General features: G+C 54.8%; 1 protein-coding gene across 5 annotated transcripts in view; it reads left to right on the top strand.

The window, feature by feature from the left end:
- GRIN1 (glutamate ionotropic receptor NMDA type subunit 1) overlaps nucleotides 1-23,634 on the top strand; it is a 38,289-nt gene that overhangs the window by 7,763 nt on the left and 6,892 nt on the right. For 2 of the 5 annotated variants that reach the window (XM_063409677.1, XM_063409675.1), the window contains exons 3-19: nucleotides 3,288-3,464; nucleotides 8,546-8,646; nucleotides 9,154-9,275; nucleotides 9,708-9,882; nucleotides 11,257-11,401; nucleotides 11,495-11,578; nucleotides 12,753-12,888; nucleotides 13,741-13,868; nucleotides 14,050-14,214; nucleotides 14,468-14,586; nucleotides 15,265-15,377; nucleotides 15,881-16,029; nucleotides 16,739-16,896; nucleotides 17,574-17,735; nucleotides 19,411-19,520; nucleotides 20,541-20,686; nucleotides 23,303-23,413. In XM_063409677.1, coding sequence (XP_063265747.1) covers nucleotides 3,288-3,464; nucleotides 8,546-8,646; nucleotides 9,154-9,275; nucleotides 9,708-9,882; nucleotides 11,257-11,401; nucleotides 11,495-11,578; nucleotides 12,753-12,888; nucleotides 13,741-13,868; nucleotides 14,050-14,214; nucleotides 14,468-14,586; nucleotides 15,265-15,377; nucleotides 15,881-16,029; nucleotides 16,739-16,896; nucleotides 17,574-17,735; nucleotides 19,411-19,520; nucleotides 20,541-20,686; nucleotides 23,303-23,413 — 2,301 coding nt within the window. Of the gene's footprint in view, nucleotides 1-3,287; nucleotides 3,465-7,713; nucleotides 7,777-8,545; nucleotides 8,647-9,153; nucleotides 9,276-9,707; nucleotides 9,883-11,256; nucleotides 11,402-11,494; nucleotides 11,579-12,752; nucleotides 12,889-13,740; nucleotides 13,869-14,049; nucleotides 14,215-14,467; nucleotides 14,587-15,264; nucleotides 15,378-15,880; nucleotides 16,030-16,738; nucleotides 16,897-17,573; nucleotides 17,736-19,410; nucleotides 19,521-20,540; nucleotides 20,687-23,302; nucleotides 23,414-23,634 lie in introns of all 5 variants that reach the window. The other 3 variants (XM_063409676.1, XM_063409678.1, XM_063409679.1) reach the window with 3 other exon arrangements.

The following is a 23,634-nucleotide window of genomic DNA, read 5'->3' as shown; positions in this document are numbered from 1 at the left end:
TACAGGCACTTCCTGGTGGCCCCCAGCCCTGCCCTTTTCCCTATGGATAAAATCTCCATGCAAAGGCTGCCCCAGTGCTCTGTCCCAGGCATGGCACGGCCTGGTGCAGGCTGTGCACAGGATTCCAGCACCCAGGCACATTCCCTGCAGAGGTGGATGCACTCCCATGCTTTCTGCAGGTACACGCTCACAGCTGTGCATGCACAGTCTGTGCTTTCACACACACACACATGATCTGTGCAAACAGCTCCTCTTTGTATGGACTTGCATCAAATATTTGCAGTTCTCAAGTCCTGACCCCATACAGAATCATCGCAGAATCCCAGACTGGTTTGGGTTGGAAGGGACCTTACAGCCCACCCAGTGCCACCCCTGCCATGGCAGGGACACCTCCCACTGTCCCAGGCTGCTCTGAGCCCCATCCAGCCTGGCCTTGGACACTTCCAGGGATCCAGGGGTAGCCACAGCTGCTCTGGGCACCCTGTGCCAGGGTCTGCCCACCCTCCCAGGAAATATCCTCAACCTCCCAGCCATGCTCACTCTGGTGCTTTTTGGCCCCAGCCAAACCCCAGCCCTGGGTTCCTGCTGAGCTTGGGCACCTGGATTTCACCCCAGCCTGTATTTGCTGCCTTTTTGCAGAACTAGAATGAAGTGAGGGAGCACAGGGCTGAGCACTCAGGGGTGGCTGGGCTGTAGGGAGCTTTGCAGCAGGCTGGGGTTGGTGTGAGCCATCCCCATGGCCCCACTCCAGCGCTGTGGCCAGCACCAGGCACACTCAGAGGGCAGCAAGGGGCAAGGATCCTACAAAACATCCTACAAGTCCCACGTGGATTTGTAAGGAGAAGCAGTTTCTGCTGACTGCCTGATTCGCAGGGAGGCAGCAATGACCCTCGGCAGCCCCAGGTTCATGTGCCTGGAGCAGCACACCAGGGGCAGAGCTGGCGCAGCTGAGTGAGCCCACACACTGTGCTGGCTGTCTCCCAGAGGCTGTGCTAAAAACCACAGGTAATTTTTAACAGATTTGTCAAAAAATGGGCGAATTAGGGTGCATAAATCACTGCATCCCCATCCTCTGCAGTGCAGCCCATGTGCCCACGGCCAGGAGATCTCTGTGCTGGGTTTCAGAGGGGTGTGACAGGGACCTGTGGGATGTCACTGCATGTGCTGGGATGGGGGGTATCAAATCGCACCAAGCACAAGCTGGAAACTGTAGAGGGCTCTACGTTCATTTTTCTGCCAATCTTTGGCCCTTGCAGAGATGCTCAGGAGTTCCAGGTACTTCAAAAGCTGCACACAGACTTTGAGTGCTCATCCTGAGATCTCAGCTCAGCACTTGACATGAAGTTTTCTTTATTATCCTATTTGAAAACCAATGTTCAGGGATCTGGGAGCTGAGATACCACCAGAGTCTGTCCATGACCCTTTTGACACCACCTCAGAAACAAATTTGCCCAGATTGTTAAACCAAGTTGCACCTCAACAACCTTGCAGTGATTTTTTCCTCTGAACCCAGCGATATCTATTTACAATACTTAAGAAAGCCATGATCAGTTTAAACACCATTTTTGCAAGCTGGTTGGGAAACTTGAAAGTAATTTGATGCAATATAAGGAAATTTTGAAGATTTTTTTTTCATTTCAAAAAGGGATTGAAAGAATTTTTATGAAATTTTGATGTTTTAACCTGTGTTTCTCTGATTTCTTTTTTTAATATTGGCTTTTAAATTATTTTTTCAGCTCTTTTCTATCTTGTGATTTTTTTCTCATTTCCAGTTTCACTTTCCCTAGATTACCTTAAAACAATTTAAAACGCTTAAAAATTAAAAATGCTCAGACACAGATGGTGTGTCCCTGGTCCAGGCTGTGCAGCTGGACCTGGAAATTCCTGGCCATCTCTGCTGACTACAAAGAGCTCTTGAACACTGTGTTAGTGTGGACACCATGGCTGTGTTTCCATTGTTTGTCCCTATGGGGCTTTTTCCCAATCCCATGGGTTAGTGCTGGTTTTGTGGGGTGAGCTGCTCTTCCTGTAACTGTAATGTTTGTGTCAGTCATACTCTGAGAGTCTTACTGGGGCTCTCCTGGTTTGTTTCCTGCCCTGATTTAATATCCACCCTTCTCCTGAGTGTCTCACATTCAGGAAGTGTTCCCAGTGCTGTGGAGGCTTTGCTGCTCCCCTGTTCCCATGTGTTGGGCTGGGGCAGGAGCAGGGACCTGCTGGCCTTGTGCAGGGAGCACAGCAGGGAGTTTACATCCTTTTCTACACATTTCGTGGTCTGGTTGACATTATTACCGTGTTGAGTGTGAGGAAGGGGATTTATTTGGTGTGTCTGTCCCTCCCATGTGTGTCCATGGGGGACATGATGCCTTTTCCTTTCCAGTGTGTATTACTTTGGCCCATTCAGGACATTTCTGACCCAGTCTGGGTCTGGTCTCTGTATGAGCAGGTCTGGACAAGCCCGGTTTGGTCCAGAAAACCATCTCAGCCTCAGAGAAACAAATATTATGGTGCTTCATTTTTGTCCTTTCCAGTTCTGGCTCCTGCCTCCCTCCAGCATGTAGCTGGGCTGTCAAGTAGGGTCCATGCTGAGCATGAGCACTTTCACTTCCTAATATTTGACTCTAGGGCTTTTTGGACAAGCTGCATTTGTTTGAAAGCTCTCTGTTAGCTCCAGCTTTTGGTCTGATTGCTCCCCTAAGAGCGCTGTACTTAATTAGGCTGGAATTGCTATTGCACAATCACCCAACCATAAAGATGTCTTTAACTGAATCAGAGAGGTTTGCTGGGGCACGGGTCCAGAGCTGCCTCCTCTGCCTGCTGCTGCAGAACAGGCTGACCTAGAAACAGCCAGGGCCATGTTATAAAACTGCCTTTCTGAACTTCTCCCATGGCAAATGATGAATACACAGCTGCCTGTACCTGTCTCTTGCCTTCTGAAGGGAACTCTTTTGCTATTTGATGTCCATTGTCTGGTAATTATTTAAAAGGTCAAGAGGCGAGGCTATATTTGCACTGAACAGTGCTGGTCATTCATGGCTCGACAGGCTTTTCTTCTCTGTGCATTTATGGACCACAAGGCAGAAACCCCTCTTTGCCGTGCTCTGCTTTAACCACAGAGAGGTACAAAGTCATATCCAGGGTTTGCTTCCCAGGCAGAAGGAAGGATGCAGGTCCCAGAGGTTAGCTCAAGGTGTGCATCCCACAATGGCTTTGTGATCCCAGCCCTGTCCCTGCAGGCGTGGCTGACACCCCCACAGCCTTTGTTGAGCTCTTGTTCTTCCTTGCAGAGCATCCACCTGTCCTTTTTGCGCACAGTCCCACCCTACTCTCACCAGGCCAACGTCTGGTTTGAGATGATGAGAGTCTTCAACTGGAACCACGTCATTCTGATAGTCAGCGACGACCACGAGGGTCGTGCTGCTCAAAAGAAGCTGGAGACCCTCCTGGAGGAGAAAGAGTCCAAGGTCAGTTCCTGAACATTGTCTTGTAGCTTTGTTTAAGCAACAACAACAAAACTAGAAGTCTTGGGCTGTTGTATGTATGTAGATTTCTGTATGTAAAACACCTTTTCTTTCCATTGTAACATGGCTAACATGCTTAAAGCATCAACAGTGTCTGACTAGTACCTGACAGAACTTTGTACTTTATTCATTTCACTTGCTTTGCCATGGTCAAAATCTCCTACATGTAAATCGACTACAAAATGAAGGGAAGGATAACCTGGAGCTCTGCAAATGCCTTGCCCAAGTTTCCCACCCAAGGAGAGGACCAGTCGCTCAGCTTAGGGAAGCACCTGCCCCCCTGCAGCCACCCCAGGGCCAGGCAGACCCAGCAGTGCCAAACCCAGCCCGAGGAGCAGCTCTGGATTGGCTGTGGGGGCTCAGCTTAGTGCTCAGGAGGGGAGGGCAGCCAAGGCTGTAACAACCCTCTCGGTAGAGCTGTCGGCCCCTTCCCATCTCCATCGAAGCACATGCCAAATGCTGCTTTCCTGACACCCCATGCTGTCACAGGGGTGGGTGTGGGACCTTGCACCTGCTCTCAGGGCCAGTGGGAGCAGGGAGGGAGGCAGGGGAGGGCCCCGAGGTGCAGGAGGACCAAGCACAGACCTGCGGCATGGAGGGGAAGGACTGAACAAGTGTTCAAAACAAGCAGAGAAGGAGAGCACAGGAAGCTGCTTGGCTGCAATCTGGAAGGCAAGGAACCACCTCCTGTCCTGCTGGGTGGAGTCCCAACACATCCTCTCTCCTGGGGCAGGGTGAGGTCCGCTTCAGATGGGCAGAGCCTGAGTTCATCCTAGTCTCCAGCAGCATCAGGGCAGGCACCCATTCGGGGATGTTCCCTCCTGGCTCACCAGCAGGGACCCCAACCTCCTCTTTCCAGCCCCACCTGCAGCTGCAGGACCTTTGGCAGTCTCTCAGCTGTTGAGGAGGTGTGGCCATAGACACTTCTTGTGGTTGGAGCCAGTGGGTGAGCTGAGAGATGGGACCCTGAAGGGTCCTGATGGGACTGCTCTTCGTCACCCCCCTGAAGGCTGCCACAAGCCACACTGACCAACAGACTCCTGATTTTGGTGGTGACTTTCAAGAAGTTTCATCCTTGCTGCATCTCAGGCTGTCACAAGGCACTGATGTTCCACCAGCCACAGAGGGATCCTCCTGCCTCCAAAGGCAGCTTCCTACTGGGTGACAGCAGAACAGTGTTTTTCTCCAAAGCCTCTTTCCAGCACAATGCCCTTCATAAAGGGAGAGCCACTGTCAGTCTCTCATCCCTCCTCTTGCATCTTTTGAATTCCACTTTCTGTTTTCCTGTAGTTCCTGTACATCCCATTTTGCTGTTCCCTCTCATGCCTCCCCTCCCATTTCCCCCCCTGTGGTGCACAGTGTACATTTCTTCTTCAGCCTGTCCACCCTGCAGGAAAGCCTCTGAGATCTGGAGCTTGAAAGATGGGGAAGGAAGGTCTGTCCTCAGGCCTTCCCCACATTTGCACTGCATCTACCACATGTCTTGGTGTTCTCTGGCAGCCTCTGGGCTGCTGGAGATACTCAGGCCTCTCTCCAGCCTGGTGCTCTGTCCCAGAAGGTCACCTTGTCTTGTCTTTGGGGTGTGCCACTGCATCTTGTTTCTTTTTCCTTTGAGAAAAGGTCAGACAGACTGGTCTGATTGGTCTTGCAAGTGGCAGATAACCCGTTGGGACTTTCCTGTCTTCACCTCTTCTCTCTCTGATCACTGATGTGCTGACTCTGTTCATGCCATGAAGTTGTACCATGCCCCCCCATCCCCTCACCCAGCCTCTCCAAGGGCAGCCTGACCCTGGTGAGGGAGCTGCAGGATACCTGATCTCAACTCCTTCAAGGCTTAGATCACAGCCTCTGAGGACATGGAGGACCTGACAGGTCAGAGACTCACCTGCCCATCTGAGCTCTTGGTTTGGGGCATGGTTTGTGCCCGCCCTGGCTGTGCCATCCAGGCACCACTGCGAGGGTCTGCACCTGCAGCAGCACCCTGAGTACAGCACTCAGGCCGTGTTGGCCAGCCCTGGAGTATCCATGTGCTGGCCTTGTCCTGGGGTTGTCTGCAGCAACTCTCAGCCCGGAGATGCTGCTCACCCAGCACAGCTCTGCTTGTTCTTGGGGCTGCTGGGGCTAGGAAGGGAGCGCTGGACACTGAAACCAGAGCTTCTCTGGGTCACGGGTGGCAGGTCCCTGCTGTGCTGCCCACCTTTCTCTGGGACAGTGAGTGCTGTTCAGGAAAGTGGCAATTGTTTGAGTGAAGGCAGGAGCACATGGTGGAAAGGGAACTTCTGATTTGTCAGTCCCTGTGTGAAACATGAAGATCAGAGAAGGGCCACAGGACCACATGGAAAAATGGGAAAAAGAGGATTACTAGTGTAGCTCTGGAAAGAAAGCTAGTGAGAGGGAGAGGTGATCAGGGGCCAGCCTTGTTGCACCCAAGACTCTGCTAACCAGCCTGAGGTGCCAGCACTTCCCAGGAATTTCTGGTTGGAGGCTGCAGCACGGATGACCAAGTTTTTGGCTATATTGACAGTGCCTGGGGAGAAGTGACCAGAGATAATTGATTGGAGAACATTCCTGCTGTCCTGCTGCATCTCTGGTCTCCTTGTAGCAGTCATTACTCCAGGGCTCACTGCAGGCCCAGCAGAAGCCACCAAGAAGCCATTGCAGAAATCCTTGCTGTGGGAATCATCAGAAATTAACAAAGACCTGGGCTCCAAGCAGATTTTGCCTCTTCAGATACTTTTCCTTGCCAAGACTCAATTTCTTTGAGCAATGAAAAAACTATTGAGCTGCGTTCAAGGGGAAGAAAGGAAAGATCACAGAGCTGCATGGAAAGGAGACCTGGCAAGATGTCCTGCCAAAGACTGGCCTGAATGCTTGCGAAAAGGCAAGCTAATTAGTTTGGAAAGCAAGGTGAAGAGAAATCTGTCTGTCTGAGGAACACCTGGGAGCATGGAACCCTGTGCACTGGGGGTGTCAAGGGTCGGGTTCCTGGCAGGGACCCACTGCCATCAGGCTCTGGAAAAATGGAGATGAGAGTAGAGCTGTGTCCCACATCCCATGTGCACAGACCAGGGACGCTCAGCTGGGGCGGGGTCAAGGAGAAGATGTCAGACTGTGTCCCACCAAAACCTGACAAGCCCTCTCCTGAAGGCACCATCAGGTTGCTATTATTGGCCTGGCCACAGGGGCTGCTCCCAGGAAGGTCCTGGGGCTCTGAGCAGAGGCTGTGGGCCCTCAGCACGCTGTCTGCTCAAGAGGAAACCTCCAGCCCTGGGTGCCCTGTCCCAGACTCCTCTGGTGCCCAGCAGCACCAGCAGCTGAGGCAGCAGGGCAGGGGAGGAGCAGGATCCCTGCTCCAGTCCGATCTCTCTGGGGTCAGTGCACGCTCCAAGCCCCACTCCAGCCAGCAGCACAGAGACCACCAAGCAGTGAGCCCCACTAGCCACGCTTAGGGCCAGGTTAGGGGCACCCTGGTCTCAGGTAGTTGCACCTCCCAGGGCCACCCGTGTGCTGCAGAGCCATGAGATGCCCTGCGCCCTCCCCCAGGGACCAGGTAAAAGCTGCAATGTCATCCCATGTTCACCATTGCTTCATATCGCCACGCTTTGAGCCAACATGGGACGTTAGAGAACTTTATCTTTCTCTTTTGGATGTCAACAGAGTTCAAAAAGCTGCTCCCTCCTTTCAGGGGGTGAGAGGTTCAGCTGAGACACCTCACTTTGTGTGGACTCTCTGAGGGTGGACAGGATTGTAATGCTGCTAGTGACGCTAGTAATGCTAATACTCTTAACTGTAACAGTTTGCCTTTATCCAGCACTTTCCGTACACAACATTTTGTCCTTTACTTCCACAGTAATTCCACGGAAACCCCACCACTTAGGCCCTTAGATTGTTTCTGAGTTTAAGATAAAAATTCCTTGCAGAAGAATGCCCCAGTCCCTCAAGGGAAAATGCAACTGCATCGCACCAGCTGTGACACTCAGGCTTTGCTCTCAGATTGCTCCGTGACGCTCCCGTGAGAGCTGAGGCACAATCTCTCCTGATAGTGGTTTTTGCGAGCTCCAGCGTTATAGAGACCCTTTAGCAAACAGTGGAGGAGGAGGTGGATGTTGGATTGCTTTACTACACGTCATTTTCAACTGTTTATAATATTCTTCTGTGTCTACATATTTTCTCTGTGCACATTATTCATCAGAGTAAAAAAAGGAACTATGAAAACCTCGACCAACTTTCCTATGACAACAAGCGAGGACCCAAGGTATATATGCATGGAAATGCACGCCGCCCACCAACCTAACTAGCAAATGAAAAATAGCCACAGCCAACAGAAAAATAAAAAAGAAAAAAAAAAGAGAAAGAGAAAAAAAAAAAAGAAAATAAAAGAAAGAAAAAAAAAATCCATGACTATGTTTCTTGGTAGCACGTTTTTATGTTGAGATAGTTTGGTTTGGACTTGAGAATGGAAACTTAGCCAGCTGACCCTGGAAGGATTTCTTTTTGAAACATGCATGTGAACCAGTAATTAACTTGCAAGTTCTTTTTTTTTTTTTTTTTTTTTGGAAAGTTGAACCAACCCCCTTTCCTCCCCAAAGGAAACGGTTCCTTGGTGTAAGTTGCTCACTTTGATTCCCAAAGGTTAACCCTGTGCAATACGTTTTTTTCATTTCCCATGTTTTTGAAAAACAACACTGGTTTGAGTTTTCAATTGCATTTCAAAGCCTTTTTCTCTTTCCTGTACAATGCACGCCTCTTTTTGGGTCTTGATTGACTTCAGTTTGCATGCACAGTGCAAAAAAAATTTAAAAAATAAAACAACCAAAAAAGCCAAAACCTTAAAAGAGAAAGAAAGGAAGGGAAGAAAGAAAAGAAAGAAAGGAAAGAAAAAGAAATAAATAACTTTAACCAATCTTATTTAGCAGACTTTTGTGCAGTTTAATGAATTCTCTTGACCCTTTTCTAGATAGCATGGCTCTCACCACCAGTCCTGGGGCTCACTCACTAACCAGCTTTGCTCACACTAATCACAGGCTGAGAAAGTGCTTCAGTTTGACCCTGGAACCAAAAATGTGACATCGCTGCTGCTGGAGGCGAAGGAGCTGGAGGCCAGAGTCATCATCCTCTCTGCCAGGTGAGGCTGTGCTGCCCCTTCCCCTCCCTGCTCTGATTTCCTCTCTCCCGACGCTGTCCAGCGCTGGAGTCGGTGTGGATCTGGGGTTTGACAACCCTCCAAGGAGCCTGAGGGAACCCGCAGCCCTGTCCCGGGCAGCTGGAGGGTGCTGTGGGTGCTGGCCGTGCTGCTGGCCAGCGGTGACACTGGCGAGCGTGGCTGTGCTGCAGAAGCAGCCCTGGTTCCTGATGCTGTGTCCTGGTCCAGCGGGGAAGGAGGGAGCCCTTTGACCCCGTGCCCACAGCACAGCGTGCAGCCGTGCAGGCGCCCAGCAGCGCCGGGAGCTGCGGGATCAGGGGAGCTGAGAGCAGGGCTCCCATTGCATCGAGGATTTAGCCATTGCCAGAAGAACCAGCGGGCAGAGGCAGCTGGGGTGGTGTCCTCGCTGGCACTGTCACACCCTTGGGATGCGACAGTGGGGCCGCTGGTAGCTGGGGCCACCTCTCCGTTCCCTTCGTGTCGTTGCAGCGAGGATGACGCGGCCACGGTGTACAGATCGGCAGCCGTGCTCAACATGACGGGCTCGGGCTACGTGTGGCTGGTGGGGGAGCGGGAGATCTCGGGCAATGCCCTGCGCTACGCCCCGGACGGTAGGCACCTCCCGAGCTCCGTCCCGCCGCTGCCATGCCCGCAGGAGCCCCGGGGAGCCGGGATGAGCGGCCCCTGCCCGCCCCGGGCCCTCGGGCTGCGGGAACGCGGTGCCGAAGGGAGGGTCCCGCACTCTGCTCCCCACTCCCTCCGCCTGCAGGGGGACTCGGCCTTGGCCCCAAATCCGTGTCACTGCGGCTTTGCGAGCTGCCTATCCCCCGGGGAAGGCTTAGGCACGGCCGTGAGGATGTGCCAGTGCCCAGCCCTGCTGCCCCCGCCTGCTCCTGCCTGAAGCTCAGGCAACTCCCACTGCACCCAAGGGATGCTCAGCCCGTAGCCGTGTGCCCGGTGTCCCAAGAGCTGGCCACGGCAGTCACGCTGGAGCAGCCAGCCGTCCCAGGAATGCTGACCCACCTCCCCCTCTCCCGCGGCAGGAGTGATCGGTCTGCAGCTCATCAACGGCAAGAACGAGTCCGCCCACATCAGCGACGCTGTCGCCGTGGTGGCCCAGGCCGTGCACGACTTGTTTGAGAAGGAGAACATCACAGACCCGCCGCGGGGCTGCGTGGGCAACACCAACATCTGGAAGACAGGACCCCTTTTTAAGAGGTATTGGGGAAAGGGTCCTGCTGGAGGGAGCAGAGGACCTGATGGGGGAGAGCTGGGAAAGGTGAGAGCATGTGGAAAAGGTGCAGGAGGACATGGTGGCTTGTTGGCTTGTTCAGGGTAACTGTCACTAAAGCTTTGAGGCATGTGGCACTGGGCTGCCTGGACTCTCCTGCATGATTTGGATCTACATCTCACCTAGAAAATTCTCCCAGACACAGGCTCAGGCAATGGCAGCCAGTTTTTCCAGGCTGTTTAGGCATCATCCTGGTGCCTGGCACCAATTCAGTCCATGTCAACCCATGCTACCCTAGGCAATGTTTAGACAGCTGGGATGTGTGGGCAGGGAATAACTCTAGGAGGAAAAGATTGGAGACCATGGTCTCCTCCAGTCTGGAGCTTAATTCCATGGATGGAAGTGGGAGAGAGGGGGGTTCTGCCAAATCAAGGTAGAGAAATATTTCTGTTGCATTTTATCTCAGTGCTGGGAACGCATTTCCTGCTGAACATTCCAAGGGCTGTGGCATGGGTCCAGGGTTGCAAGCAGGACTTGGTGGCAAGAGATGTCCATGCATGGGACAGGTTGCCATTGGCTGTAGCAAATCCTGGTGCTGTGGATTTGGAGGCTGGGGTGTCACAGATGGGAGCACATGCCTGTGGGGCCCTGCTGTCAGGGCAGGGGGATCAGCAGGTCCTGCATGCGCTTCCAGGCCCTAATCCCTGCATCACTGCAGGTGCTGCAACCACAGGGGCTGGGCCTTGGTGCAGCAGCAGTCCCTGCAGATCTGGGGTCTGTTGAGCATGTGACCTGCAAAGCCTGGAGATTGTTTTTGAGGCATTTCTGCATCCCCTGCAGTGACAGTCTTTGGCATGAGGAAGTCAAAGCTGTTCTTCACAAGTGGCTCAGGCAATCCTTGTGTGTTTCCGCTATCACCTCTCCAGGGTTTGGGAGCTGGTTCTCTCTTTGGTGGTGTTTGTGTGTGCCCGGGCCACCAGCCAGGCTGGGATGGGCAGGTGCCAGGCACAGCACCTGTGTAGCATGCAGTAGCATGGGCTCCCAAGGAACCTCCAGAGAAAAGCATCCCTGTGTGCTGTGGGACAGGTCATTCCAGAGGGGAGTGGGACTAATCTGTGGAGAGCAAGGGGCAATGACAGCAGATATTGTAGAGAAAACATTTGGGAAACTGATTCCATCCACCAGGAGGGGATGACCACAGGTCTATGAATAGACCATAGGTAGCCTTGGCTGGACTTCTACAGGGTAGAGAGCTTATGGTGGGTAACTGAGAGGAAGCATTTGCCTTTCTGATGCCTTGTGAGGCATCTCAATAGCACAGCAGGTGTTCTAGGTTGTCCCAGCTGTGTTTCTCTCCCCAGGGTGTTGATGTCCTCCAAGTACTCAGAGGGTGTCACTGGCCGGGTGGAGTTCAATGAGGACGGGGACAGGAAGTTTGCCAACTACAGCATCATGAACCTGCAGAATCGGAAACTGGTCCAGGTTGGGATTTACAATGGCAGCAATGTACGTGCAGGCCTGGACTGGGTAAGGGGGGTTGGGCCCCAGGGTGTCCACCTTGGCCTCATGTCCATCTGCTTCCCCTGGGATCCATCGCAGGTCCTGACCAACGACAGGAAGATCATCTGGCCTGGGGGGGAAACCGAGAAACCTCAAGGTTATCAGATGTCAACCAAGTTGAAGGTAAGAGCAAATGGCATGGGGGCAGGGCTTCTCAGTTCTCTGTGTGCCAGGCAGTGATTTCATCTGCCTCCCATCTCCACAGCTGCTCTGCATCTTGGCAGCAGCATTTGCAAGGCCAGGAGAGGATATGGGGGAGAAATAGAAAAGGTACTGGAGGGTGTTCAGAGTACAGTTCTCAGCTGGAGTCAATCTAGGTAGTGTGGCAGGCATCCTTGGGTTTGGAAAGAGACAGATGGGAAATGGAAATGAGAGAAAACAGCATGGAAAGGGTGGAGGGACAAGGTGTCCACCATTTCTCATGGGAACCAGAGGACACCTGTCGCAGATTTGTGAGAAATACAAGGCTCCTTTTGCCAAGGCATGGTTGAGCTCTGTTAGACAGCGCAGAGATCAGGTGGAAACAGATTCAAAAGGAGATTAAACCCTCTTGTGGAGAGTGGGTGGATTGGTGGCTGCAAGGCTGAACTCAGGGAATTCCTGAGGAGATGATGGCCAGAAGCTGGAAGTAACACTGGCAAAAGGTCCCTCCAGTCTTGCTTTGCTTTTCATGCTCTTCCTTTAACTGTCACTCAGCAGCTCCTTTAGTGACTGCATCCCACTTTAGTGACTGGATCCTGGCCAGGATGATCTTACCCATATGGCCATTCATTTGTCCTACTGTTCATCTGTCCAGCAAGGGAAATCCCATTCCCACTGGCAGTGGGCCCTTGTCCCCACAGAGGTGCTATGGGTACATTGAGATTGCTGCTTTCCTGAAAGTTCCAGGGTAGGACTGGAACACCTGCATTACCTTGGGGCAGTGTGACAGTGTCTAGAACCCCTTTCCAGGCACTAGTCCTGGCTGTGTGGTGTCTCCCATCTGTCTCCTGTTAGAGAAAGAGATTTTGGGGCTCGGCTGAAAGTGCCACATGAAGGAAGACACTGGCTGGTCCTCACCTTGGGTGCAGGGAAAGCAAATGTTCTCAGTGTTCTTCTTGGCAATGCTGTGTTAACAGTTGGATTTCATGATCTTAAAGGTCTTTTCCAGCCTAGAGGATAATCTGATTCCCCTGCCAAAGCCAGGTCCTGCTGCTGGGCAGAGTTGGCAGCTGGGGAGGGCAGCCCAGCTCTCACCGTGGGAACATAGCTCTGGAGGGAGACACAGACCAGGGCGTATTTGTGCTTCCCCTCACAGATTGTGACCATCCACCAAGAGCCCTTTGTGTATGTGAAGCCCACTCAGGCAGATGGGACATGCAGGGAGGAATTCACCATCAATGGAGATCCTGTCAAAAAGGTCTTCTGCACTGGACCCAATGAGACCATCCCAGGTAACTCAGTCTGTGGGGACTCCCACTCCAAGAAGGGGTCCCAGGGAGGGTGCTTGGTCACTCAGGAGGCCCAAAGGATGAGGCACAGAAAGGTGACAGCACAGCTGGCCCCCAGACAAACCCCCCATCAGCTCAGCCTCACAGCAGTGCTGTGCAGGAGTTGGGCCCAGGGATCCAGGGATTTGAGCCCAACAGACTCTTTCCCACTGTCTCTCTTCTGGATGGGCTCCAGGGCTTTGAGGGATTGCATTCTGAATTTCTGTCTCCTGACATCTTCCAATTCTCTCTTCCTTGATCTCCAGCACCAGCAAGGACCCCGAGGCACATTAGCACGTGCTGCACTGACACAGCACCAGTTTCAAACTGTCACAGAAACCTGTGTCAGGATCAGGACTGAGCACCTGGTGTGGGATGGGAGCTGCTGAGCAATGCCAGGCTTGCCCAAATCCACCTGAAGGGCATCTCCTTGGCTCATCACACTTTCCTGTGCACAATGTCCCCCCAGAGTTGTGTCCTGGGCTGTGTTCAGCCTGCTGGGCTCATGTCAGGAGTCCTCCAGCACATGCACCGAGCCCTCTCCTTGCCTTGCAGTGGGTGGGTAGCACTGCCTCTCAGCCCACCTCACTGGGACATGACAAAGTAACGGGACCCTTCGTCCCCAGCCTGCCAACACCCACAGGTCATGGAGGCAGTGAGAGGTGGTCAGACAGATGGTGCTGAAGGGTATTGTGGTTACATGCCACATGGAGCCAGAGCCGTGGGGTGGCTGCTCTCACTGGGGCAGGCAGGGATCCTGTGTGGGGTCCCTGGCCAAGGGCTGCCCCACTCATCCCCGTTCTGTCCTTCCCCCAGGCCGTCCCACCGTGGCACTGTGCTGCTACGGCTTCTGCATCGACCTGCTCATCCGCCTGGCAGGGGTGATGAACTTCACCTATGAGGTTCACCTGGTGGCTGATGGTAAATTTGGTACCCAAGAGCGGGTGAGTTTGGGCAGCCTGTGATCTTTCTTTGCCTGTATCGTGTATTGAAACATCTCCACGCCCTTCTCCTCAGCGGGGTGGGGTGGAAGGGCAATGCAGGATTCCCCAAAAGTGCAGGGTCCTGGCTGGTGGGGCATGTGTGTCAGGGCAGGGCTCTGACCCGGCCTTGGCTTCCTGGCAGGTGAACAACAGCAACAAGAAGGAGTGGAACGGGATGATGGGGGAGCTGCTGAGCGGCCAGGCAGACATGATTGTGGCTCCCCTCACCATCAACAATGAGCGGGCTCAGTACATTGAGTTCTCCAAGCCCTTCAAGTACCAGGGCCTCACCATCCTCGTGAAGAAGGTATGGCCTGGGTGGGATGCTTTGTAGAACACGGGACGTGCCCGTTCCCCAGACTGCACCGTGCCCAGTGCACCCCCTGCAAATTCCAGGCTCCAGGCGTCTGGTTTTAATGCAGGCTCTTGTCTGCACCAACCCGACCCTTCCTGAGTAGCCGAGCAGCAGGAGCCTGGGGCAGGGCCTCTGTGGGTCCCTGCAGGTGGGCAGGGTGCAGGCGGGGCGATGCCAGCGCTGTTCCCCTCTCTCCTGTGTGCAGGAAATCCCCCGCAGCACCCTGGACTCGTTCATGCAGCCCTTCCAGAGCACGCTCTGGCTGCTGGTGGGGCTGTCTGTGCATGTGGTGGCAGTGATGCTGTACCTCCTAGACCGATTCAGGTGAGTGCACTTGGGGCCACTCAAGATCTGGAGGGGACGAGGAGATGCTCCTGGGAACTGTCCCCTGGGCCCCTTCCTTGGGCACAGTCTTGCAGCACTTTGGGGGCTCTCACAGGGACTTAACCTGCTCTGTGCCACCAGCCGTGGGCTGAGGCTCCCGGCCCCTCTGGCTGCCTAAGCTAAGGGATATGGATATGTGGTGTACCCAGTACACGGGGATGTGGGAACACACCTGTCAGACCAGGTGCTGTACTGATACTGACCAAGGGGGCTGTCAGCCTCTGGACTCTGCGAGAATTTCCTCTCAGCCTTCTTTAGCCCTGTGGCAGCTCCTCTGAGGGCAAGAGAACCTGTCTCTGCCTCAGCCCTGTGCCCAGAAGCTTTGATGGCTAATCTGCAGGGAGCCCTCTGTGCTGCAGTGGGAGAGGCTTGAGCTGGCCAGGGTCAGATGATCTTTCTGGTCTGGAGAGAGTGTGATGGGACCAGTACCAGTGTGAGGCAGACAGGGTTGCAGGTCAGCAGAGGGGATGTGCCAGGCAGTGGGAAGAGCTAGCTGGGACAAGGCACAGTCTGTAGGAATGAGTGACACAGGGCTGCACCAGGACACGCAGGGCACAGTGGGGAGCCCTGGGAATCAGGGTCAGGGGAATGAGAAGGGTTCTTCATCTTGTTTTCCAGCCCGTTTGGCCGGTTCAAAGTAAACAGTGAGGAGGAGGAGGAAGATGCCTTGACTCTCTCCTCAGCCATGTGGTTCTCCTGGGGAGTTCTGCTGAACTCTGGCATTGGGGAAGGTGAGTCACAGCTTATAGTGGGACTGCTCTGCCCTGCAGCCCAGGCTCTGAGCTGGGCAGGCAGGGGGAAAGCCCCTGCCCTGTTCCACATCCTCCTCCTCTCACATGGTCCCTGTGGGACCTCATTTCCTGAGCCCTCCCTGGAGCAGGCTGGTAGGAGATTGGTGATGCTGAGTGTTGCACATTGGTGGCAGTTGTCAGGGCTGTCCTGCCACCCCCAGCACCAGTGATGGGAAATAGGGCAGGGAAACTTGGGCTGAATCCCCTGCCCAGGGTTACCCACCCTCTCAAAGTGGCACACAGTGTGCCCTGGAAGGAGCTGGAGGGGTTTTTTTTGTTTGTTTGTTTGTTTGGGCAGTGCAGGAGCTCCTTGCACAAGTACTGGAAGAGCAGATAGATGGTGCACATCTGCAGCTGCAGTTGGGCTCATGTGGCTTTACATGGCTTTGGCAACCAAGCAAAGCCCTCGTGGTGCTGCTCTGATCTCTCCTCTCTCCCTGCAGGTGCTCCCCGGAGTTTTTCTGCCCGTATCCTTGGCATGGTGTGGGCTGGCTTTGCTATGATCATTGTGGCTTCATACACTGCCAACCTGGCAGCCTTCCTGGTGTTAGACCGACCTGAGGAGAGGATCACAGGCATTAACGACCCCCGGGTAATGACCCCTCACTTGCTTTTCCCTTCCCTGGGGCGTGTAACATGGCTTGTGGTGCCCAGGGCCCTGATTCACCATGGCTGTGATCTGGGCTGGGGAGGCCAGACTTGGGGAGCTCTGCTTGGGCTGGTGCTGATGAGTCTGAGCCCCTGCCCTGGGTGGGAATGGACAGACGTGGGCAGGGATCAGCAGGAAAACAACCTGTCCAGAAATAGCCTGTCTGCAGTCAAACACCCTGCCAGTTCCTGGAGAGCCTCCTCTAACCAACAAGGAAACAATTCATTATGGATGAGTTATAACTAATGAAATCGTCCCTGCGGTGCAGTCAATACTCTCCACATGCCTCAAATCCATTTCCTGCTCTGGCAAGGACACAACCACAACTCATCAGGCCAGGCACGCAGGAATGTGCCCTGCAGCAGCACTGACCCACAGCATCGCACACCCTGCTGTGTGCCCTGCCCTGGGCACTGCCAGCCCCACGGCATCCACAGGCCTGCGGCACCCTCAGTGCCACCGTGCCCTGTCCCATAGCATCCCCTGCTCCAGCACCGTGATCCCAAAGCATTCACTGCCCTGTGGCATCCTCTGAGGAGATCTCTAGGGAACAGGTCCTTGACGGAGATGGGAGATTAGGAAACAGCTTTGGGGTGAGAAAGTTTTGCTGGTGAAGGACAGAAAAAACAGGATCCCCGCCCTTGCCTTTCAGCTGCGCAACCCCTCGGACAAGTTCATCTACGCCACGGTGAAGCAGAGCTCCGTGGACATATACTTCCGACGGCAGGTGGAGCTGAGCACCATGTACAGGCACATGGAGAAGCACAACTACGAGAGCGCTGCCGAAGCCATCCAGGCAGTGAGGGACAAGTGAGTGCGGCCAGCCTGGCCTGGCCACGCAGGGAGGGCTTCGGGGAGCTGCACTCGGGTGGAGCAAGGGGGCAAAGCTGGGGGGAGCTGCCGGCAAAGCACGGCTGGATGGGACCTGCCAGCGGGGCTGGGCGGGATCTGCCTAGCCCTGGGGTGTTGCATCGTATCGCAACAGTGACCGTCGTGTCCAGGAGGTTCAGCCGCCGGCAGGGAAACGCATGAGACAAGGCTCCCTTTGGTTAAGCACGAGGGTCCATTTTATTTCCCCCAGGACTGGGGAGGGGGAGGAAGGAGGGTGGGTGAGGGGGGAACAGAAGGGCCTGGGGGGCTTGAGTCATGGGATTTTATAAGGTGCTGAAGGGGCGGAATTTTAGGGTCTGGGTCAAAGGAGAGGTTAACACAAGGAGAGCAAGATCAGATTTCAGCCTCCTAGAAAAGGGAGGGCTCCACCTCGTGCATCCCAGGAGTCTGGGTGGGGAACACAAGATGTGCCTGGGGGATGGCACAGTGAGAGCCCTGGCCGTGGCCTCCCTCTCTGGCCTCTTCTCTTCTTTCAGTGCAAGGCTGGGTGGCTTCAGTGTTTAAACTAGGGCCAGGAGCACCCTGGCTGCTCCCACGGAGGCTGCAGACAAGCTGGGCTGCCCAGCCTGACCCCTCCATCCTACCTCTGTGTCTAGCAAGCTCCACGCCTTCATCTGGGACTCGGCGGTCCTGGAGTTTGAGGCCTCCCAGAAGTGTGACCTGGTGACCACGGGGGAGCTCTTCTTCCGCTCTGGCTTCGGGATCGGGATGCGCAAGGACAGCCCCTGGAAGCAGAACGTCTCCCTGGCCATCCTCAAGTCCGTACACGGCTCTTGGCACGGGGCTTGCCCCGAATGCTGCATGTGTTGGCATGCAAGCAGCCTTGTGCCAGGCACTGCCAGCCCCCCTCCAGACCTCTGTGGGGACGGGGGCGCTGGGGGCTGCCAGCCCCTCCTGACAAAGGGGGCAGGGAGTGACTGGGGTGGGCACCCACAGCCTCAGCTCTGGCTGGCAGGGCTGGAGAAGCAGCAGGGTGCTGGAGGGAGGGCACAGCAGGGCAGGGAGCAGTCAGGGTCAGCCAGGGGTGTAGGCAAAGCTGTCAGAGAGCAGCAGGGGCCACCCAGCACAGGGCTCTGTGAGCAGGGTGGGGATGCTGCCACTCCCTGCACCTCCCTCAGGGCTCAGCCTGTCCAACAGCATTGCACTGCCCTGGCTTGGTCATCCAGGGTTTTTTCTTTCAACTCTGCCTACTCCTGTTACACAGGAACTCCTCTGTGTCCAAGGCTTTTACACAAGCATTAACCAGCAGTGTCGGGTGTCACAAATCAGACTGATATTATGGGTGAAAAGGGATTTCCTTGTTTTACTTTGAAAATGCCACACTTGTTGCAGACAGAGCAATGTCACGAAGGAGGAACAGACAGCTGGGAAGCAGCAAGGGAAGGGAGGGAGCCCTGGGAGATTTTAGGAGAGACATTTTAGGAAAGACACGGTCAGGAACCACCAGGGTCCTGCCCAGGATGCGGAGGTGAAAGGCCTAAGAGAGAATGTGCAGGATGTAGAAGATGGGCAAGGCTCAGGATGATGTAGGGAGGCATGGACCCTGTCTGTGGGATGGTCTTAACATGGTGATGGGTGGCACCAGGACAGATGGAATTTGGGACAACCATGTGAGAAGCCTGAGAGGCTACAGGAGTCCTCAGTGCCCTCCTGGGAGAGGATGAGGAAGCCCAGGGCTACAGATGGCCCAGAAAGGTGGTGAGGGTGTAGCAGGAAGGTGTACCAGGAAGAGGGAGGAAAGTGCAGTGAGCCTCTGGTGGGATGTCTGCTCTGTGCCCACTCCATCCCCACGAGGTGTTCAGGCAGAAACAGGTACTGTGAGGACATGGCTTGAATCCTCAACATGACACCAAGCTGTGACACCAAGCTGCTGGGGTGTGCACTGCACGGAGCTGCCAGGCAGCAGTGTCCTGACCTAGAGGGTGCTGGGGGTCACCAGAAAGGGCTGGGGTCCATCATTGCCTGAGCTCCTAGTGGCCCTGGCAGGCAGAGGAACCGTGCAGGAGGGAACTGGGAGGTGGGATTCATGTCCACTCCCTGCAACCTTCTCCAAGAGCTCTCAGAGCACTCCCAGCTCCATCCTTCCTTGGGAACACACCTTCCCCATGGCTTACACATGCCTCTTCTGGCAGCAGGGCAGTGGCAGTGGGGAGCTGTGGGTCCCTGGTCACAGCACTGCACTGTGCCTGGGCTCTGTGTGTGTGTGACCACACAGTGCTGGCAGCCCCTGCAGACAGCCCACACACACTCTGTGCAAAGAGCACACGTGCACAGGTGTGGGCACACAGCCAGCACATCCTTGGTTCCAGTGCTAGTGGGCTGCAGGCAAGCACAGAGTCCTAGGATGGAGGCACGAAGGCACAAGAGTGTGTGCCCCAGCTGCCTGTGGCTGGTCCCCTGTGACTACCCTGTGCTCTCTCCTTGTGCTTCCAGGTCCCACGAGAATGGCTTCATGGAGGATTTGGACAAGACTTGGGTGAGGTATCAAGAGTGTGATTCCCGTAGCAATGCCCCAGCAACACTCACCTTTGAAAATATGGCAGGTTTGTTCTGCAAACCTCTTTCTCCCCCTTTGCTGGGTAGGCCACTTTTGCTCATGGCATTCTCCTGTCTGGGGCTCTCCTCTCAGGCCAAATCTCTGCTGCTTCTGGGTTTGTGCTTTCATAGTGCTGGGAGGCTCCTGAGGTGGGCTCCATTCCTACCTTGTTCAGAACAGTTCCACAAAGCTTCTCCCACGTTCCCTGGGTGCCCTTCCCAGTGGGGCTGGTGTGGTGTGAGCATGGCTCCCCTCCCTCTGCCCTGGCCAAACTGTGGCTGTCACAGTGCACAGAGCTGTCACCAGTGCAGAGAGGAGAACAGCACCTCAGGGGAGGCCAGGGAGGACCCTGCTGCAGGAGGGGGCTGGAGGCAAGGGGCAGCCCCCCAGTCCTGAGGAGCCCTGGGCAGGGCCAGGACAAGGATAATTGATACAGAGGGGTTTCCTTCTTGCAAAGACTGTGTGAACCCTGAGACAGACTCTCCCTTTGCCCTGAGGTGTGCTGCTGGTCCTGGAGCCAGGCAAGGCAGTGATGAGGGATGAGGGGTGTCAGGTGGGACCCTGCCCTTGCCAGCACTGCTGGCCAGGTTACAGACAATGCAGAAAGGGGGCATTCTTCTCCATCTCCTCAGACACCACTCCAGAAATGTCAGCGCTGAGGGCTGCAGGCATTCAAGGACAGCACAGAGCTCTGTGCACGGCTGTGCTTCCAAACTAGCCAAACTGGAGCACCAGGGCTGAGTTCTGGTGCAGCCAGCCCCATGGTCCTGGGGATGGGGTCTGCCCTGGGGCTTGCTGTGCCTGTCCCCAGCATCGCTGCAGCTCCATGCCCTGTGCCCCCCCCAGAGCTGGCACTGACACCCCCCAGGTGCCCAGGCTGTGTTCCCCTCCCAAACCTCCAGGACTGTGGGGAGATGGTGGGGGGGCCTCGGGTTGGCAGATGCTCCTGTCACTGAGCATGATGCAGAAGAAATGAGGGGTCATGTTGCAATTTCCACTGCCCCTGTAACTTTCCTGCTTATTTCAGGTGTGTTTATGCTGGTGGCTGGAGGTATTGTTGCCGGGATATTTTTAATATTCATAGAGATAGCTTACAAAAGGCATAAGGACGCGCGGAGGAAGCAGATGCAGCTGGCGTTTGCGGCCGTTAATGTGTGGAGGAAAAACCTGCAGGTAGGACAAACCGTTTTTAGAGCAAATCTCCACCAGGTGCGTTTTCCATTCCTTCACCAAATCAATGAATGCAGAGCTGTGGATTAGCATGGGGCCCTCTGTCCCCCACCCCCAGCAGCTCCAGCTGGGCGTTAATGGGTGCCTGTTAAGGTCTAGTGTAGCGTCCCTGCCTTTTCCCCGGGAGCTGCTCCTGCCCGATGCTGTCTCTCCCAGCAAAGCTTCAACAGGGCAGAGGCCTGGCCCAAACCCTTCACCCGCAGTGGAGCTCAGGATGGGGACTTTGCTCTGCTGGGGACCATGTGCCAGAGCCACACCTTGCCCTGGCTGAGCAGGCAGTGCCAGCATGGCTCCTTTGCAGGTTCTGCCCTGCTGCCCGGCTCCAGCCACGCTCACCAGCAGATGGGAGGGTCAGTCCACTGCCACTGACCATCTCTGCCCAGTGCTCAGGTAGAGGAATACTCCAGGGGTAGTTTCCATCACCTCCCCTTCCCTGCCTGCTCTGCAGCAGCATGGTAGCCCTTGCCATATCCAGGACCGACTCCAAAAAGAGGTGGTGCGTGCTCTTGTCCTTTGGAGACAAGGACATTTCCCCACATAGGAGCCAGCAGTGCTGGTCCCTGTCAGTGCCAAGGCTCCCTTGGTCTCCTTTCATGGGGCTGTTGCTCTCCCAGGCTTCTCCTGCTCCTGGAACATCTTTGTGCCGCTCAAGCAGGGAAGCCCAGGAGGGTCAGAGGTGCCTGGCAGTGACACTGAGCCGTGGGCACACCTGTGGGCCACCAGCCTCACACTTTCCTTCCCCTGCTGCTTTTGGGGCTGAGCTCCACAGTGCCCCTGACCCCAGTGTAGGGCAGCTGGAGGCTCTGTCTGAGTTGCCCGGGCTGTTTTTTCCCCTGGGGAAGCACAGCGGCGTTCAAAGAGCAAGAGCTCCTTTAGGTGACTAAAGGACACTGCCGCTCGGGGCAGAGCCAGCAAAGCACAGAGAGAGGAGGAGGCTCGGGGACCCCGCGAGGAGCCCGGCCAGGGCCCTGGGGAGCAGCGCTGGCTGGGCTGGCGGGGGGGCTGCCCGGGTGGAAGCGACTGCCCGAGAGCACCGAGGGGAGCACGAGGCCGGGCTGCTGTATCCTGAGAGCTCGCTGGGTTCAGTTCACCGGAAAGAGTCTCGGAAAAGCCATTTCTCAATTTTTTTTCTCCTTTTTTTCCTTTTTTTTCCTTTGCTTCCAAAAAGCAGCAGCACCGAGGGGGTTAAGGCTGCTGGGACAGAGCACACTAGTCGCACTGCCATTTTTCACTTGCCAACCTTCTAGAAAATACTGCACTGGGTCCTTGGGCAGAGTCTGTGGGACTGTGAGCAAAGCATGCTGCCCTGTGGGGGTTAAACAGCCTCATGGTAAAGAGCCGTTTGACATTGTAAGACTTTTCCACAGGAGGAAACGTCAGAGCACTAGTATCTGGTACATTGCTAGAAGGTAGGCAAGTGGAAAGATTTATTTGTTAAAACAAACAAACAAAAATAATGGTTTTTGGGATCACAGTTTTGCCATGGCTATTTCCTGAGATGCCATGGAAGAAAAAGACATTTCATTCCATTCATCTTGCTTTCCTTTCCGTTTGTGCATGTCCGCAAAAGAGAGAACTGAGAAGGAGGAGCAAATGTATCCCCGAGCATGCTCTACGCACCAGCGGGATACATTTTGGTTACCCCCGTGCGGTAGCAGAGCCAGACCTGGTCACTCCGTCCCCCGTCGGAAAGGTCACACTCATTGGCACCAAAGCAATTGGGGAGGACTCGTTGCCAGCGCCCGGCGCCGAGCGCGGCCGGGCTCCCCGGCCCGCGGCCCCCGCACCATGGCGGCTGGTGCTCCCAGCCTGCGCCAACCAGGTCCGACTCGCTAACTCCAACGCCTACATTTTTCAGTTCTGTTTCTCTTTGAGTTCATCCTGACCCGACGACATCATGGCACTAACGCTTTGCTTCCTCCCTTTCTTTTCCTTTGTATTTTTATTTTTTACTTTTCTTTTTCTTCCAGTTTCCTTTTTGTTTTTTAGCCTGTTTTACTTTGGAAAACAAACCAAACCACCACCAACAACCACGTTCGGCTTTGCACAACTGCATCATTTGAATTTTTGAACACATTTTTTTTACAGAATATTCATACAATGACTTCTCTTTCAATGCAGTCCTCTCTCTCTCTTGTGGCACTAGGATTCAGCCTCAGAAAAGGCCCTGAGCACTTTTTTTTTTAGTGGTAGGTGCAGCATCTCACGTCTCGGTCCAGCCAGGCTAGCGGTGGAAGCGAGGGGCAGGGCGCCAGGCAGACCATCCCCAGGAAGCGAGGTCAGCTGTGCCGGCCTGGCTGCAGACACCACGAGAGCAGGGCTGCTTCCCAGAGGGGTTCCCAGCTCTCCAGATGTGAGGCCGGCCCCCCGTAGCTGTAGCAGTGTGGTGGCTGTGCCGTAGCCGTGGGTCACGGAGGCCCTTGGAGGACTGGGAGTGGCAGAACACCTCCAATAGCTTTCTCATCTAAATGAAGGCCATGACACGGGGCAGTATTCAAATAGATTTAGAGTATCCAACAACACACTAGAGATCTAATTACTTATACATATTCATTTTAGGATAGAAAAAGTGGTAGAGCAGAACCTGACCCTAAAAAGAAAGCCACTTTTAGGTCCATCACCTCCACCCTGGCCTCCAGCTTCAAGAGACGTAGGTCCTCCAAGGATACGGTAAGAGGAAGAAGAACAATTCTGCCCTCTCTCTTTCTCTCTCTTTCTCTCTTCTGCCATCCCATCGACTGCCACACACCCATCCCGAAGCTGCCAGTGTACATGCATAGCTCATGTTCGTCACCAGTCAGTCAGTCAGTCAGTGAGTCAGTCATCCCGTGTACCTGAAAGGATGCTGGGATCCTGGAGGGCAGGCAGGAGGTGGCTTGGAGTCCTGTGAT

The sequence above is a fragment of the Prinia subflava genome, chromosome 12 (assembly GCF_021018805.1).
Source record: "Prinia subflava isolate CZ2003 ecotype Zambia chromosome 12, Cam_Psub_1.2, whole genome shotgun sequence".
Taxonomy (NCBI): domain Eukaryota; kingdom Metazoa; phylum Chordata; class Aves; order Passeriformes; family Cisticolidae; genus Prinia; species Prinia subflava.
This window is presented reverse-complemented; position numbering and strand designations above follow the sequence as displayed.